We start from the raw sequence: 16,752 nt of genomic DNA, 5'->3' as shown, positions 1-16,752 counted from the left end.
CCTTGCTCCATTTGAGCAAAGAATGTATCAAGATTTGAGGAGTTGCAAATGATACTGAGCAATGTGCAAACACCAGCATTTATCTACACATCTGACTTAGTGGTTGTTGAGGCTAATCATCTCAGTCCCAGGTAATCACTGCAGGAGTTCCTCTGGACAGTGCCCTATCTTTAGCTGCTTCATCAATGACCTTTCCTACAACACAAGGTCAGAAAATCATAATAAAATCAGGCAGAGTCAACATGGTTTATTGAAAGGGAAATCATGTTTGACAAATTTGTCAGAGTTCTTTAAGGATGTAACAAGTAGGGTGGATAAAGGGAAACCAGTAGATGTAGTATTTGGACTTCCAAAAGATATTCAATAAGGTGCCACCTAAAAGATTACTGCACAAGTTAAGAACTCATGGTGTTAGGGCGATATAATAGCATGGATAGATGATTGGTTCACTACAGGCAGTAGAGTCAGGATTAATGGGTAATTTTCAGGTTGGCAAACTATAACAAGTGGAGGGATAAGTGCTGGTGCCTTGACTATTTACAATCTATATTAATGACTTGGATGAATGTATTTTAGACTAATTTGCTACCGATACAAGAATCGGTGGGTAAGCAAGTTATGAGGAGGATACAAAGAGTCTGCAAAGGGATATAGATAGTAATGCTGAAAAAAGTGACATGTCTAAGCTTTTTGTCTCGCACTCATCAGGATGCTCACAAGAATACCAATATACTTGGGAAAAGAACAATTTATACTGTGTGTGAAGAATGTGCTGATTGGTTGACAAATGGCATTGCCATGGAAAATGCACCATTGATGGTGACTGACAGTTAACGGCTAAGCATTGTTTGAAATTTAAACCAGGGGACAGGTTGGGGAAAGATTGAGAAGATTGGGTCTTTACTCATTAGAGTTTAGAAGAATGAGAGGTGATCTTATTGAAACATATATGATTCTGAGGGAGCTTGACAGGGTAGATGCTGGAAGGATGTTTTCCCTCATGGGGCAACCTAGAACGGGGGGACACAGTTTAAAAATAAGGGATTATCCATTTAAAATTGAGATTCAAAGGAATTTTTTCTCTCAGAGGGTCATTAGTCTTTGGAATTCTCTTCCACAGAAAGCAATGTAAGCTAGGTAATTGAATAACTTCAAGGTTGAGCTAGGCAGATTTTTGACCTAAAAGGGAGTCAAGGGTTGCGAAGGTACAGGCAGGAAAGTGGCGTTAAGGCCACAGTCAGATTAGCCATGATCTTATTGGCTGGCAGAGAAGGCTCAATAGGCTGAATGGCCTACCCTTTGCCCATTTTTCTTAGGACCACAGCTCCTCAAGGATCCCCAGTTTTGAGCTGCTGGATGTTTTGATTCTATCCCATTTGGCATGGTGGTATTGCCACACAGTGCAATGAAGGGTATCCTTAGTGCGAAATTGAGACTTTGCCTCCACAAGGACTGTGTGGTGGTCACACAATACTGTCATGGACATTTGCATCTGCAACAAGTAGATTGGTGAGGTTGAGGTTAGGTAGGGTTTCCCCTCTCATTGGCTCTTTCATCACCCGCCACACACGTAACCTGGCAGATATGCCCTTAGGAACTTGGCCAGCTCGGTCAATAGTGATGCAAGCAAGCTATTCTTGGTGATGGACATTAAAGTGCCGCACCTAGTGTGATTCTGTGTCCTTGATATCCTCAGTGCTTCTTCCAAGTGATGTTTAACATGGATGAATACTGATTCATCAGCTAAGGGAGGGTAGTAGGTGATAGTCAGCAGGAACTTCCTTGCCCATGTTGACCTGATTTTTTTTTTTTTTATTGTAAAAATATACTTTATTCATAAAAAATCTTCAATCACATTCAAAACCATTTCAAAAACAACATTACAAGGGTACAATCCAGGTTAAACTTTTACAAAATGTATCACCAGGTGCATCAGTACAAACAATATTACAATCATTTACAGCCTTTCATTTTGATCTGTACAGCCCGAGGGGCTCTAAACAGTTCCCAGTCTCTCGGTGCGCTGTGGTAGAAAGGTCTTAGACAGCGACCCTTCCCCATTGCGCCTTTGCGGCAGCTGCCCCAAGCTTTAGTGCGTCCCTCAGCACGTAGTCCTGGACTTTGGATTGTGCCAGTCCGCAACAATCGGTCGGGGACAACTCTTTGTGCTGGAAGACCAACAAGTTTCGGGCAGACCAAAGCGCGTCTTTCACCGAGTTGATGATCCTCCAGCTGCAGTCGATGTTTGTCTCGGTGTGTGTCCCTGGGAACAGCCCGTAGAGCACAGAGTCCTGTGTCACAGAACTGCTCGGGATGAACCTCGACAGCAACCACTGCATCTCTCTCCAGACTTTCTTTGCAAAGGCACAATCCACAAGGAGGTGAACAACGGTCTCTTCCCCACCACAGCCACCTCGAGGGCATCGTGCAGAGGGGGTGAGACTCCTGGCGTGTAGGAAGGATCTGACGGGGAGGGCCTTTCTCACCACCAGCCAAGCTACGTCTTGGTGCTTGTTGGAAAGTTCTGGCGATGAGGCATTCTGCCAAATGACTTTGACAGTCTGCTCGGGGAACCATCCCACAGGGTCCACCCTCTCCTTATCCCTCAGGGCCTCTAGGACGTTACGTGCTGACCACTGCCTGATGGACTTGTGGTCAAAGGTGTTTTTCTGCATAAATTTTTCCACCAGGGACAGGTGGTACGGCACGGTCCAACTACTTGGAGCGTTCCGCGGCAGCGTGGCCAGACCCATCCTTCGCAACACCGGGGACAGGTAGAACCTCAGCACGTAGTGACACTTGGTGTTTGCGTACTGAGGGTCTACGCACCGCTTGATGCAGCCGCACACAAAGGTGGCCATCAGTATGAGGGCGATGTTGGGCACGTTTTTTCCCCCTTTATCTAGAGGCTTGTACATCGCGTCCCTGCAGACACGATCCATTTTCGACCTCCAGATAAAGCGGAAGATGGCTCGAGTGATCGCCATCGCGCAGGAGTGTGGAATGGGCCAGACCTGCGCCACGTACAGCAACAGCGAGAGTACCTCACACCTGATGACCAGGTTCTTACCCGCAATGGAGAGGGAGCGTCGCTCCCACATGCCCAGTTTCCTTTTCACCATAGCCACTCGCTCCTTCCAGTTTCTAACGCATGCCCCGGTCCCTCCGAACCATATCCCCAGCACCTTCAGGCCGTCAGCCCTGACAGTGAAGGGGACAAAGGATCGGTCAGCCCAGTTCCCAAAGAACATGGCCTCGCTCTTCCCACGATTTACCTTGGCTCCCGAGGCCAGTTCGAACTGGTCGCAGACGTGCATCAGTCTGCGCACCGACAGCGGATCCGAGCAGAAGACGGCGACGTCGTCCATGTACAGGGAGGCTTTTACCTGAGTGCCTCCACTGCCTGGGATCGTCACTCCTCTTATGCCCGGATCCTTCCTGATGGACTCGGCAAAGGGTTCTATGCAGCACACGAAAAGGACAGGCGAGAGAGGACAGCCCTGCCTGACTCCAGATTTAATCGGAAAGCTATCTGTTTCCCACCCATTGATTGAGACTGCGCTACTGATGTTAGTGTAGAGCAGTTGGATCCAATTTCGAATTCCCTCCCCAAAGCCCATTTTGGAGAGCACATCCCCCATGTAGGTGTGCGATATTCTGTCAAAGGCCTTCTCCTGATCCAAGCTGATGAGGCAGGTATCCACACCCCTGTCCTGTACATAGGCAATCGTATCCCTGAGCAGCGCCAGGCTGTCAGAGATCTTCCTGCCTGGCACAGAGCAGGTCTGGTCAGGGTGAATCACCAATTCCAGAGCGGATTTGACCCGGTTGGCGATGACCTTGGACAGAATCTTATAGTCCACATTCAACAGTGAAATGGGTCGCCAATTTCTAATTTCCTCCCTTTCCCCCTTGTGCTTGTAGATGAGGGTGATGATGCCTTTCCTCATGGATTCTGACATGCTGCCGGCCAGGAGCATACTCTCGTACACTTCTAGCAGGTCTGGGCCGATCAAGTCCCACAGAGCCGAATACAACTCCGCCGGCAGGCCGTCGCTTCCGGGGGTTTTACTCTTCTCGAAGGACTCGAGGGCCTTAGTCAGTTCGTCAGGAGTTAGCGGTTTGTCTAGGCTCTCCCGCGTACTGTGGTCTAAGACCTCCGTGATAGAGGACAGGAAGGACTGGGAGGCCGTGCTGTCCGTGGGCTTCACGTCATACAGACCGGCATAAAAGGATTTGCTGATCCTCAGAATGTCGGACCGTGATGACTTTACTGAGCCGTCTTCTTCCTTCAGGCTGCTGATCACAGAGCGCTCTCTGTGTACCTTTTGGAAGAAGAAACGTGAGCACGTCTCATCCTGCTCCACGGAGCGGACTCTGGAACGGAAGATGATCTTGGAGGCCTCCGAGGCAAAGTGCGAGGCTTGCTGGCCCTTCACCTCTTGGAGCTCCTCCTTGACATCGACCCCCATCGACTGCAGCCGGAGCAGATTCTGCATCTTTTCCTGGAGTCGGGACATTTCCCTCTGTTCCTTTCTAGCTTTCTGGGTGCCTTTGCGGATGAAAAACCTCTTGATGCTTCCCTTGATCACTTCCCACCAGTGTGTCAGGGACTCCAAGAGGGGTTTCACGGTTCTCCAACCTTTGTAATCCCTCTTGAGCTCCTCAATGTTCTCTGGGGTCAGCAGTTGCACATTTAGCTTCCATGCCCCCCTGCCCACCCTCAGGTCTTCCTCCAAGTGGCAGTCCGCCAGTAGGAGGCAGTGGTCAGAGAAGAACACCGGCTTGACCTCGGTGGATCTGACTGTGAATGCACGGGACACAAACAGGAAGTCTATCCTGGAACGAATGGACCCGTCTGGCCGCGACCAGGTGTATCTACGCTGCGCTCCGTCTGCAGGGTTGCTGAAGACGTCGTGCAGCTTGGCATCCTTAACTGTTTCCATCAGGGATCTGGACGTAGCGTCCAATCTGCTTCCGGCCCTGCCGGATCGTCCAGCCGCATCGATGATGCAGTTGAAGTCCCCGCCCAGAATGACCGGCCTGGAGGTCGCCAGCAGCAGTGGGAGCTGCTGAAAAACCTCCAGCCGCTCAGCCCCTTGTGCCGGGCCGTACACGTTAATTAACCGGAGTGGAGCGTTCTTGTACATTACGTCTGCTACCAGGAGTCGCCCGCCCACCACCTCCTTGACCTCGGAGACGGTGAAGTTGCCTCCCCGCAGCAGAATACCCAGGCCGGAGGAACGAGAGTCGTTTCCGCCCGACCAGATCGATGGCCCGTGGGACCACCATCGTGACCATTGCCTGTAGGAGCTGAGGTGCGGTATCGCACACTCCTGCAGAAACAACAGGTCAGCTTTGACCTTGGCTAGGTAGTCCAAGGTCGCAACACATCGCGTAGTAGATTTAATGCTACGCACATTTATGGATACAATCTTTAAACCCATATTAAAGCATTTATTCTCCTACCAAACCCACTGTCTCTGAGAGTCCCAGACCTTTAGTCTGCTCCTTCATACCCGTAGTGAGCTCAAATTCCTTCACTTTGGATGGGCTGAGGTAGATCTCCTTGGCCGTGTTCTGCTCCAGTGGCATCTGGAGGTTCACGTAGTGAGCGGGTTTTGAGATGACCTTTGCTGGAGAAGCTTCTCCAAAACTCACCCCCTCTGGGGGGTTGCTGTTCCCGGCTTCCTGGAGCTGGGGTGCGATGATTGCCTCACTGCTCCCAGATTCCAGGGGCTGTGGTGCACTGGCCTCCTCAGGTTGCAGGCAAAGTTGGGGTGCGCTGGGATCCTTGTTGTCTCCAATTTTCTGGAGCTCGGGTGTCTCGTCCTCCAACGCCCTGGAGCTTTGCCGCCTCTTCTGTCGGTGCCGCTCTGGCACTTCATCATCCGAAGAGCTGCTGCCCTTGTCATCCGTGTCGGATGGGAGACGCCTCTTGCCGCTTCTCTGGGAAACGCCTTTGCTTCTTCTTCGCTCCCTCTTACTTTTCTTGTTCTTCACCGTCCGCCACTCCCCCTGCTGCTTTTCCACTGCTGCCTCCTCCTCCATTGATTCGCTGTCCTGAGGACTGGAAGGTTCAGGGGGTAGTGCTGTTGATTGGCTCTCTGTTGCCTCAATCTCTTTCTCCACCTTGTCTATCTCTGTGTCCTCCTTTGTCCCGTTGAGCTCCCTGGGGGCCTTGGTGGTTGGAGTGACACGGAACCTTTCTTCTGCTTCCCCCTGGTCGGCTTTGGCTGCCTGTGCGTAAGTACGGCAGCGTTTGGGGCAGGTCCTGTAGAGGTGACTTGCCTCGCCACACAGGTTGCAGCACTTGGCCTGTTTGCAGTCTTTTGTCTGGTGCCCTTCCTGTTTGCAGATCTTGCAGAGGGAGGCGCTGCAGTTGGCCGCCACATGGCCAGCCTTGCCGCATGAGCGACAATGCTTGGGTTGCCCAGCGTAGACCAGGTAGCCACGGTTTCCCCCGATTGCGAAACTGGAAGGAGGGTGGAAAATGGCTCCCTTACCATCGGTCTTTAGCGTGACCTTAAACAGGCGTTTGCCTGTCCAGATCCCCAAGTCGTCTCGAATCTCGGTGCCGCTCCCCACCTTATCGAAGTACCTGGTGAGGAAGGTGACCACGTCGGCGACAGGGACGAAGGGGTTGTACACATGCACCATCACCTCATGTTCCCGTTGCAACGGCAGAGAAAAGTGCGGCTCCGCCGTCAGGATCTTCATCTCCGGCAGGTCTCTCTTCTCCTCGAACACCCTCAGGAGCCGGACGCAGTCTGCCACTCGCTTGAAAGTCACGTCGAAATAACCACCTTTGCGGGAGTCGTGCAGGGTGAAGATCTCCGTAGCTTGGAAGCCGCACGCCTTCAACAGGATCCTCCTGGTGAAGAAGCCCCGATCCATAGGTGACCCTCCTTCGTCGCTGTGGTTCACCGTGACTCGGACGGTGATAGGTAGCCCACGGTATGGATTCGGATTGCGATTGGTTATCGCCCTTCCATCCCGCCCATGTTGACCTGATGCCATCAGACTTCATGCGGTCCATAGTCAATGTTGAAGACTTCCAGGGCCACTCCCACCTCACTATGTACTATTGTGCCACCACCCTTTGGTGCATCTGTCCTACTGGTGAGACAGGATATACTCAGGTATGGTAATGAAGGAGTCTGAAACCTTGCTTGTAATTTTGGCGCAAGTTTCTATATATTACTGAAGAGGAATTTGCAGGATTGACCAGATAGGATGCGCCTTTTGTTGTTTCCAGTGCCTAGGTTGATACAGGGTTGTTCATCTGATTTTATTCTTATTTGACGTTTTTGTAGTGGTTTGATACATTTGAGTATGCAATTAAGAGCCTATTACATTGCTGTGGACCTCGAATCACCGAATCACAGAAAGGAGGCCAGTCAGCCCCTTGTGTCTCCACTGGCTATCCGAATGAGCAGTTCACTTTGTGCCATTTCCCTGCCATTCTCCCCATCACCCTTCAGAGTCTTCCTTTTCAGAAAACATTCGAATTCCCTCATGAATGCCTGGATTGAACCTGCCTCCGCCACAGTCTCAGTCAGTGCATTCCAGACCTTAACCACTCACTGCGTGAAAAATTTTTCTTCATGTCACTTTTACCTCTTTTGCCAATTACTTTAAATCTGTGCCTTCTCATTATTGATCCTTTCTCCCTATCTGCACCGTCCAAACCTCTCATGTAATTCACTAATTGACCTTGGTTCATTGATATAATATGAATATATTCTATTGAACATGAGGTGGCTGAGTCTCATGCAGGCCAGGCCAGGTAAGGATGGCAGATTTCCTCCCCTGAATGACATTAGTGAACCAGATGGCTTTTCACAACAATCCTCTAGCTTCGTGACACATTAATTAATTGAATTTAAATTTTCCCAACAACCGTGGTGAGATTTGAACTCATGTCTCCGGTGCTTTAATTTGTAAAATTACCCCTATACTACCTGAGAAGTGACATCCCTGTGCCTTGTCCAATATTTCCTCTATCCTACAGTCACACTTGTAGTTCCAGATCAGGTTCCTGGATCGTGATCAGAGCACAATCTCAGGTTCATTTTCTCCTATGTAATTCAGAGCACTGTGGCACAATGTAGCTCCACAACCGCTGCTCCAGTTTTGATCAATGAATTCAGTACTAATGCAGGATTAAACTTTCGACCTTCCTGTTTGTATAGCTCAGCTACTGATGGCTAAAATTGGTTGAACCTTCAAAGAAGAACCCCATTATTTATTCTGTTTTTTGTAAAAAAAATGGCTAGTTTCTGTCTTTACTTCTTGATCTGCTACCAAACATTATTGTTTTGTAGCCACATACTTTATCCAACCATTTTCTTCTCTCCTTATTTCACTCTCTCATGGTACATTTATAGAAGAATTTATCTTACAACATTGTCACTGGAATGGAAACCATGCAATTAATATCACATTTACTGTATGGAACCACTTTGGAACAAGAGCAGGTACTGTTCATATCTCCAGCTGTTGGTATATTTAATACTTCAACTGTTGAATAAGTACTGACAGCTTTCTAAGCCAGTTTTTAAATTAAAATTTTAACGTAATGTTCATGAAATTCCACGTATAGGTTTCATTCTATAGTTACTGCTTTTTAAAAATTTGCTCAAAAATAAATAAAGAGAAGTGAGATGTGTTCTGATCAGAATATGTGTAACAAAAGTACCATTGGCTTTCAAGGTGTTCAGTGAGTTTAGTGCGTGACTGAAGCATCAGTAAGTGACTGGAGTACTATTTAACCAATACAATCACAACATTAATATAAAAACAAAAAGCTAAAAGCTACTGCGGATGCTGGAAATCCAAAACAAAACAAAAACAGAATTACCTGGAAAAACTCAGCAAGTCTGGCAGCATCGGCGGAGAAGAAATCAGTTAACGATTCGAGCCTCCATGGCCCTTCGGCAGAACTGCAATCACAACATTGTTTCCTAAGCTACCAAAAACATTCTGAATCATATTGCCTCAGAAGACAGGGGGGCCCAGGTTGAGACTTAATTGCAGTAAGTTGTTATGAAGATAGATTGGAGTGGTTGGCACTGTGCTCCGTGGAGATGAGAAGGCTAAGAGGAGATTTGATAGAGGTGTTCAAAATCATGAGGAGGCTGGATAGAGTAGATAGGGAGAAACTGTTCCCATTCGCAAAAGGATTGAGAACGAGAGGGCAGAGGTTTAAAGTGATTTGCAAAAGAAACAAACGTGATGTGAGAAAAATATTTTTTTCACTCAGTGAGTGGTTCGAGTCTGGAATGCACTGCCTGGAAGTGTGGTGGAGGCAGTTTGAATTGAGGCATTGAATTGAATTGAATTCAAGAGGGCATTAGATGATTATTTAAATAGAAAAATGTGCAAGGGTACAGGGAAAAGGCAGGAGAATGGCAGTAGTCATAATGCTCATTTGGAGAGTGTAGACACGAAGGGCTGAATCGCCTCCTTCTGCACCAGAACAACTCTGTGATTCTGATTCTGTGATATGTCACACCTGAGAACAAAGGCAGAAGAGTAGCTGGGCTAACTGTGGACAAACTTTCTGCATCTAAAGGTTTGGACAGAAAAGAGAGAGAGATCTCACAGAGAGACAAAGGCTACAACTATGTGGTCAGAAGCGAGAAGAAGGCTGTGACTTCTCTACAAGTTGCTGAGCATGGGAGGGAGGACTGTCTCTGGGCAAAGAGATGCATCTCATGGAAATTGAAAGACTTTGGAAGAATTGTCCCGTTTAAGCCAGGAGAAGAAATCATCAGAGTAGACCTTACTCCTGGTAGTCATTTTGGGCATTCTCCAAAAGTTGATGGAAACGCCTTTTGATGGTCACTTAAGGTTATGACTTGGCAAAACGGGGAGATGGGAACCCATTGGGAGCTGACAGTGGCTGTGGACAGTTTCCTATAAAGAATGTAATCCTGTAGGGAGAATGTATATGTATGCAGCGCGGGGCTATTAGTCGTGTTAAAGCATAAGAGTTACTTTTTTTCTGGAGCTTAGAGTACTAGCTGCTTACTGGAATACTGTGTGCAGTTTTGGTCACCATGTTTAAGGAAAGATATACTTGCATTGGAGACGGTACAGCGAAGGTTCACTAAATTGGCCCCTGAGATGAGGGTCTGAGTAAATTGGGCCTATATTCTCTGGAGTTTAGACAAATGAGAAGTGATCTCAGTGAAACATACAAGAGTCTGAAGGGGCTTAATAGGGTAGATAATTGTGGGTCTGAAGTCACATGTAGGCCAGACCAGGTAAGGGCAGCAGATTTCCTTCCTAAAGGACATTAGTGAAGCAGATGCGTTGACCATAAGACCATAAGACATAGGAGCAGAAATTAGGCCACTTGGCCCATTGAGTCTGCTCCGCCATTCAATCATGGCTGATAGGTTTCTCAACCCCATTCTCCTGCCTTCTCTCCGTAACCTTTGATCCCCTTACCAATCAAGAACCTACCTATCTCGGTCTTAAATACGCTCAATGACCTGGCCTCAACAGCCTTCTGTGGCAATGAATTCCATAGATTCACCACTCTCCGGCTAAAGAAGTTTCTTCTCATCTCTGTTCTAAAAGGTCTTCCCTTTACTCTGAGGCTGTGCCCTCGGGTCCTAGTCTATCCTACTAATTGAAACATCTTCCCCACGTCCAGTCTATCCAGGCCTTTCAGTATTCTGTAAGTTTCAATCAGATCCCCCCTCATCCTTCTAAACTCCATCGAGTATAGACCCAGAGTCCTCAAACGTTCCTCATATGTTAAGCCTTTCATTCCTGGGATCATTCTCGTGAACCTCCTCTGGACCCTCTCCAGGGCCAGCACATCCTTCCTGAGATATGGGGCCCAAAATTGCTCACAATATTCTAAATGTGGTCTGACCAAAGCCTTATAAAGCCTCAGCAGCACATCCCTGCTTTTATATTCTAGTCCTCTCGAAATAAATGCCAACATTGCATTTGCCTTCCTAACTACCGACTCAACCTGCAAGTTAACCTTAAGAGAATCCTGGACTAGGGCTCCCAAGTCCCTTTGCACTCCAGACTTCTGAATTCTCTCCCCGTTTAGAAAGTAGTCTATGCCTCTATTCTTCCTACCAAAGTGCATGACCTCACACTTCCCCACATTGTATTCCATCTGCCATTTCTTTGCCCATTCTCCTAACCTGTCCAAATCCTTCTGCAGCCTCCCCGCCTCCTCAATACTACCTGTCCCTCTACCTATGTTTGTATCATCTGCAAACTTAGCCAGGATGCCCTCAGTTCCTTCATCTAGAATGTATAAAGTGAAAAGTTGTGGTCCCAACACTGACCCCTGCGGAACTCCACTAGTCACCGGCCGCCATCCTGAGAAGGACCCCCTTATCCCCACTCTCTGCCTTCTGCCAGACAGCCAATCTTCTATCCATGCTAGTACCTTGCCTCTAACACCATGGGCTCTTATCTTACTGAGCAGCCTCCTGTGCGGCACCTTGTCAAAGGCCTTCTGGAAGTCCAAGTAGATAACATCCATTCGCTCTCCTTTGTCTAACCTACTCGTTACCTCCTCAAAGAATTCTAACAGATTTTTCAGGCAGGACCTCCCCTTGATGAAACCATGCTGACTTTGCCCGATTTTACCATGCACTTCCAAGTATTCTGAAATCTCATCCTTAATAATGGACTCTAAAATCTTACCAATGACCAAGGTCAGGCTAATCGGCCTGTAATTTCCCGTCTTTTGCCTCACTCCCTTCTTAAACAGGGGGGTTACATTAGCGATTTTCCAGTCCTCTGGGACCCTCCCTGACTCCAGTGATTCCTGAAAGATCACCACTAACGCCTCCACTATCTCTTCAGCTATCTCCTTCAGAACTCTGGGGTGTAGGGGTGTAATCCATCTGGTCCAGGTGATTTATCCAGCTTCAGACCTTTCAGTTTTCCTAGCACCTTCTCCTTGGTAATGGCCACCATACTCACCTCTGCCCCCCGACTCTCTTGAACTTTGGGGATGTCACTCGTGTCTTCCACTGTGAAGACTGACGCAAAGTACCTATTCAGTTCCTCCGCCATTTCTTTGTTCCCAACTACTACTTCTCCAGTGTCATTTTCCAGCGGCCCAGTGTCCACTTTTGCCTCTCTCTTACCCTTTATATATCTAAAAAAACTCTTGCAATCTTCTTTTATATTACTGGCTAGTTTACCCTCATATTTAATCTTCTCCCTCCTTATTTCTTTTTTAGTTGTCCTCTGTAGGCTTCCCAATCCCCTGGTTTCCCACTGCTCTTTGCTGCATTGTATGCTTTCTCTTTAGCTTTTATGCTAATTGACAATGATTTCATGGTCACCATTAAACTTTTATCTCCAGATTTTTTTTTTTTTTTATTGATTTCAAATTTCACCATATGCCATGGTGGGATTCAAACCCAGGTCCCCAGAGCATTATCATGGGTCTCTAGAGAACTCCTCCACTGACAATACCATTACGCCACCACTTCCCCATAATACTTCACAAGGAATGCTGAATCTAAAGCACAGGAACATAGTCTTGGGATAAGGGGCTGATCATTCAGGACTGAGATGAGGAAAAATTATTTCACTCAAAGGGTTCTGGACCTTGGAATTCTCTACCCCAGAGGGTTGTGGATGCTCCATCGTTGAACACATTTAAAGCTGGGATAAACTGATTATTAGTCTTTCAGGGAATCAAGGAATTTAGGGAGCAGACAAAAAAGTGGAGTTGAAGCCCAAGATCAACCATGTTCATATTGAATGGCAGAGCAGGCTCAATGGGCCATATGGTCTACTCCTGCTCCTATTTTTTTGTGCATGTTCTTGTGTACTGGGTAATATTTCGTTGATATTGCTTCGAGTTGTTGGTTTGTTGCAGTAGAAGTCTTAAAACTTGAAAGCTTGAATGCAATTCCTTTAAGTTGGTCACTGGGAATTCAAACTTCTTGTTTAAAATTATTGGTCTCCAGGGGGATCGTAACAGTATTCATATATGAAAGTATATAATTGTATGTTGTAATTGAAACAAGTTATTTTTAATACTATACAATTTTTAAATGTTTTTTTTAAATGATAGAAGTTATAATACAAATGCATTTGGTTTAATGCAAAAAATAATATTTTCACAGCAGCACCTTCCCAGCCTCCTCCTTGTTGGAAAAATGATAAAGAACCAAAGTTGCAGACAGCAACTGAAGCTCTCCCTGAACAAGTGCATGAATCAAGCTTCCAAATAGAACCAGCATCAAATGAAGAAGTTCAATTTAGGTAAGTAGCACTCAGCTAAAACAAATTAACACCTTGACATACGGAAGTGTTCAAGTTGACATTAAAATTATCTTATTCTTTAAAATGTTTTATTAAGTACGTAGTGAGACCAGATAAAACTAAAAAGCACATTGATATTCCTCACCTTGACCCTACAATTAAAAAAATAATAGTTTTGATGTGTTAATGGAAGGAACAACTTTATTCTGCTTCATAACTAGTTAAACACAGGTTAAGGGTCTACTAGAAAATGAATAATATTTTGACAGTGATGAAATGTTCTAAGTTGTTATCACTTGCATTGAATACTCTAAGCTTACGTGTGCCCTTGGACATAAGATTTAAGGATTGACAGTTAGAGTGAACCAGCTGAATTTAAACTTAGACATGGGTTCTGATTTTCACTTACTGGATAGTCAGATTTGAATTCCTTTGCAATATGATAGATTTTAGTGGGAGCTTTAAGTGCTATCGGTTACAACAGCTGTCCTGTGCTTACAGATTATGTTGTGGATGAAGCTGAAAATAATCCTAACTGAGAAATTCAGAAATGTTCCAACAGACCTCTGGTGGTTTGGTTCAGAATCTAAAATGTCTTAAGAGCATCAGCTATATTTTCTTTTGCACTGTTGACTGAGCTAAACAGACTGTCATTGAGTATTTGTGTGGAATCAAATAAAGAGGATTTTGTTTTCACCTGATTAAATGACACCAATATCCTCCAAATATTGAGTCCTATTTAATACTTTGCTGTACGCTGGTTGTAATCTTCGTGCCATCTTCGTCAAGTATGTGCTGTCACCCGGATAGATTAATTATTATTTTGCTTGGCAGAGTGTAGCAATGCGCATTCTGCTATAAAAAGCTGTGAAAGTCACATCTGGTGGGTCTATCCTTCCAGTGGGATGCAGGTGTAGGAGTTTGGTATGTTGGCTAATACAATTTTGTGAATATGATTATGTTAGGCTATTGCTTGACTGGTCTGTGGAACAGCTGTGTCAACTTGGGCACCAGCTCAGAGATGTTAGCCAGGAAAACTTTGCATGTTTGAGATTGCCTTAGTCTTGCCCAGAAGGGTGCTCTTTTGGTTCCAAAATGGTGCCACAATACACATGCACATTCCTGGTTAGAGCCACGCAGGACATAAACTTGGATAGGACATTAGTGTGGGTGCAGGGAGATTGCACCAGAAGTATGCAGGGCAGGAAGATCATAACTTCAATCAGTGAGTAATGTTGATTTAAATCCAGTTGTGCCATTTTGGAGTTCAACGCTTCAGCTAATGCTTTCTTTTAAACGCGTGCTCATCTGTGCATGTTTGACAGTAGGAAGGACCCCTCCACAAGACTATTTAAAGGGATCATTATTTTCACTTGCCATTCACCAGCAGTCCCACACCTTACCTTCTCTCTGTCACTTACATCCCAATGTCCACTTGATCACAATGCTGAAATAAAAACCCTAACAAAATTAACAATTCAAACCAAATTTATAAACCAAAACCATCCAACATTCCATTCAAAAGTAGATTAATCGCCCTTGTGTATCACCCTAATGCCTGTCTTCTATGTGCCTTTGTCTAAGTGCTCGTACACAGTGGCACCCCAGTGGCTGCAGCATTCCTGCTGACTTACAGTAGGGGAAATACAGATGGCCTTGCAAGCTAACCTTGAGCAGCTCTGGACCTTGAAGGCTCAAATTCAGTCTCTACCATCTTGGCATAGACGGAAGCATTCTGGGCTTGGTGACTGATGAACAACAGCAAGGGCTCTGGTGGAGTGGCAGCGTTAGGAGGAGGAACACCTATCCTGAGAGAGGACAGCACATTCCTGACTTGTGCCTTGTAGATGGTTGACACTCTTTGGGGAGTCAGAAGGTGAGATACTCGCCACAGAATTCCCAGCCTTTGATCTGGTTTTGTAGCCACAGTTAAGTTTCTGGTCAGTAGTAACCCCCAGGGTGTTGATGGTGGGAGATTCAAGTATGGTAAGGGGAAACAGCTAGATCCTCTCTTGTTGAAGATAGTCATTGCCTAACACCTATGAGGCATGAATGTGACCTTGCCAATTGTTAGCTAAAACCTGTTCAGATATTGCAGCATGTGGGCATAGACCACTTCAGTTGCTGAGAAGTTACAAATGGCACTGAAAATTGTGTAATCGTCAGTGATTATCCTGATCTTATGATGGAAGGAAGGTATTGATAAAGCAGCTAAAGATAGGAACTCCTGAGAACCCTTAAGAACTCCTGCAGCAATGTCCTGGAACTGAGATGACTGGCCTCAATAACTACAAGCATCTTCCTTTGCCCCTAGACATGATTCCAATCAGTGAAGAGTTTTGCCCCTGATTCCCATTGAATTCAATTTTGTTCGGGATTTTTGACACCACACTCAGCCAAGAATTGCCAAGATGTCAAGGGCAGTCACTCTCATCTTAAATTCATCTTAAGTTTTCTGGCTCATCTGAACATAGTATTGTACCTGTTGAAGTAAACGTGTGTGTATTTTAGTAAAGAGCAACGTCCTAGCATTGGATTGCTCTTTACTGTTTTTATTAATCTAGATGTTGGTATGCATCATCATTGTAAAGCTGCAGATGAAATAAAGATTCGTACAAGTGTTATGACTGTAGACAATGGCCAGAATTTGATGCCTCCTCCCCAGGAGTGTATAATCAGGTGGGATGTTCGGGGGCTATGGTGCCTGTCACTTTTCCGCCTTGCTGATATTTTACATGAGGCGGGATAGAGATCATAAGATCATAAGAAATAGGAGCAGGAGTAGGCCATTGAGCCCATTGTGCCTGCTCCACCATTCATTAGGATCATTGCTGATCTGATTGTGGCCTTAGCTCTATTTTCCCGCCTGCCCCCATAACCCTTGACACCCTTGTTGATTTAAAAATCTTTCTAATTCAGTCTTGAATATATTCAATGACCAGCCTCCAGTGCTCTCTATGGAAGAGAATTCTAAAGATTAATGACCCTCTGAGAGAAGAAATACCTCTTCATCTCCACCTTAAATGGAAGAGCTCTTATTTTTAAACTGTGCCCCCTAGTTCTAGATTCCATCATGAGAGGAATCATCCTCTTAGCAAATATAAGCCCCCTCAGAATCTTAAACAAAATCAGAAATTCTGGAAAAACTCTGCAGGTCTGACAGCATCTGTGGGGAGAGAAACAGAGTTGACATTTCCAGTCCGTACAACTCTTCTTCAGAGCAACAGAGAAGTAGAAATGTGATGAAATTTATACTGTTTAAGGGGGGGTAGAGCAGGTGAAGCTGGATAGAAGGTCTGTGATAGGTGGGGACAAAGGAGAGATTGGCAAAGATGTCATGAACAAAAGGAGAAAGGGAGTGTTAATGGTAGTGGTAAGGGCTGAAAAAAAGGTGCTGATAGTGGCATTATGATAAGAAAGCAAAATGTGGTAATAGCAGGACAGGGGTAAGCACTCTGAAAAGTGGTGGGGGAAAAGAAAAGGATC

The 16,752-nt window shown here is 45.9% G+C and overlaps 1 protein-coding gene across 1 annotated transcript in view; it reads left to right on the top strand.

Annotated features, from left to right (window-relative positions):
- The window catches only part of LOC144680090 (cyclic nucleotide-gated channel beta-3-like), a 183,730-nt gene that overhangs the window by 23,287 nt on the left and 143,691 nt on the right, over positions 1–16,752 (top strand). The window contains exon 3 of the mRNA XM_078541235.1: positions 13,131–13,266. Within this exon, the coding sequence (XP_078397361.1) occupies positions 13,131–13,266 (136 nt within the window). The remainder of the gene's footprint in view (positions 1–13,130; positions 13,267–16,752) is intronic.

This window comes from Cetorhinus maximus, chromosome 4, assembly GCF_964194155.1.
Source record: "Cetorhinus maximus chromosome 4, sCetMax3.hap1.1, whole genome shotgun sequence".
NCBI classification, from domain to species: Eukaryota; Metazoa; Chordata; class Chondrichthyes; order Lamniformes; family Cetorhinidae; genus Cetorhinus; species Cetorhinus maximus.
This window is presented reverse-complemented; position numbering and strand designations above follow the sequence as displayed.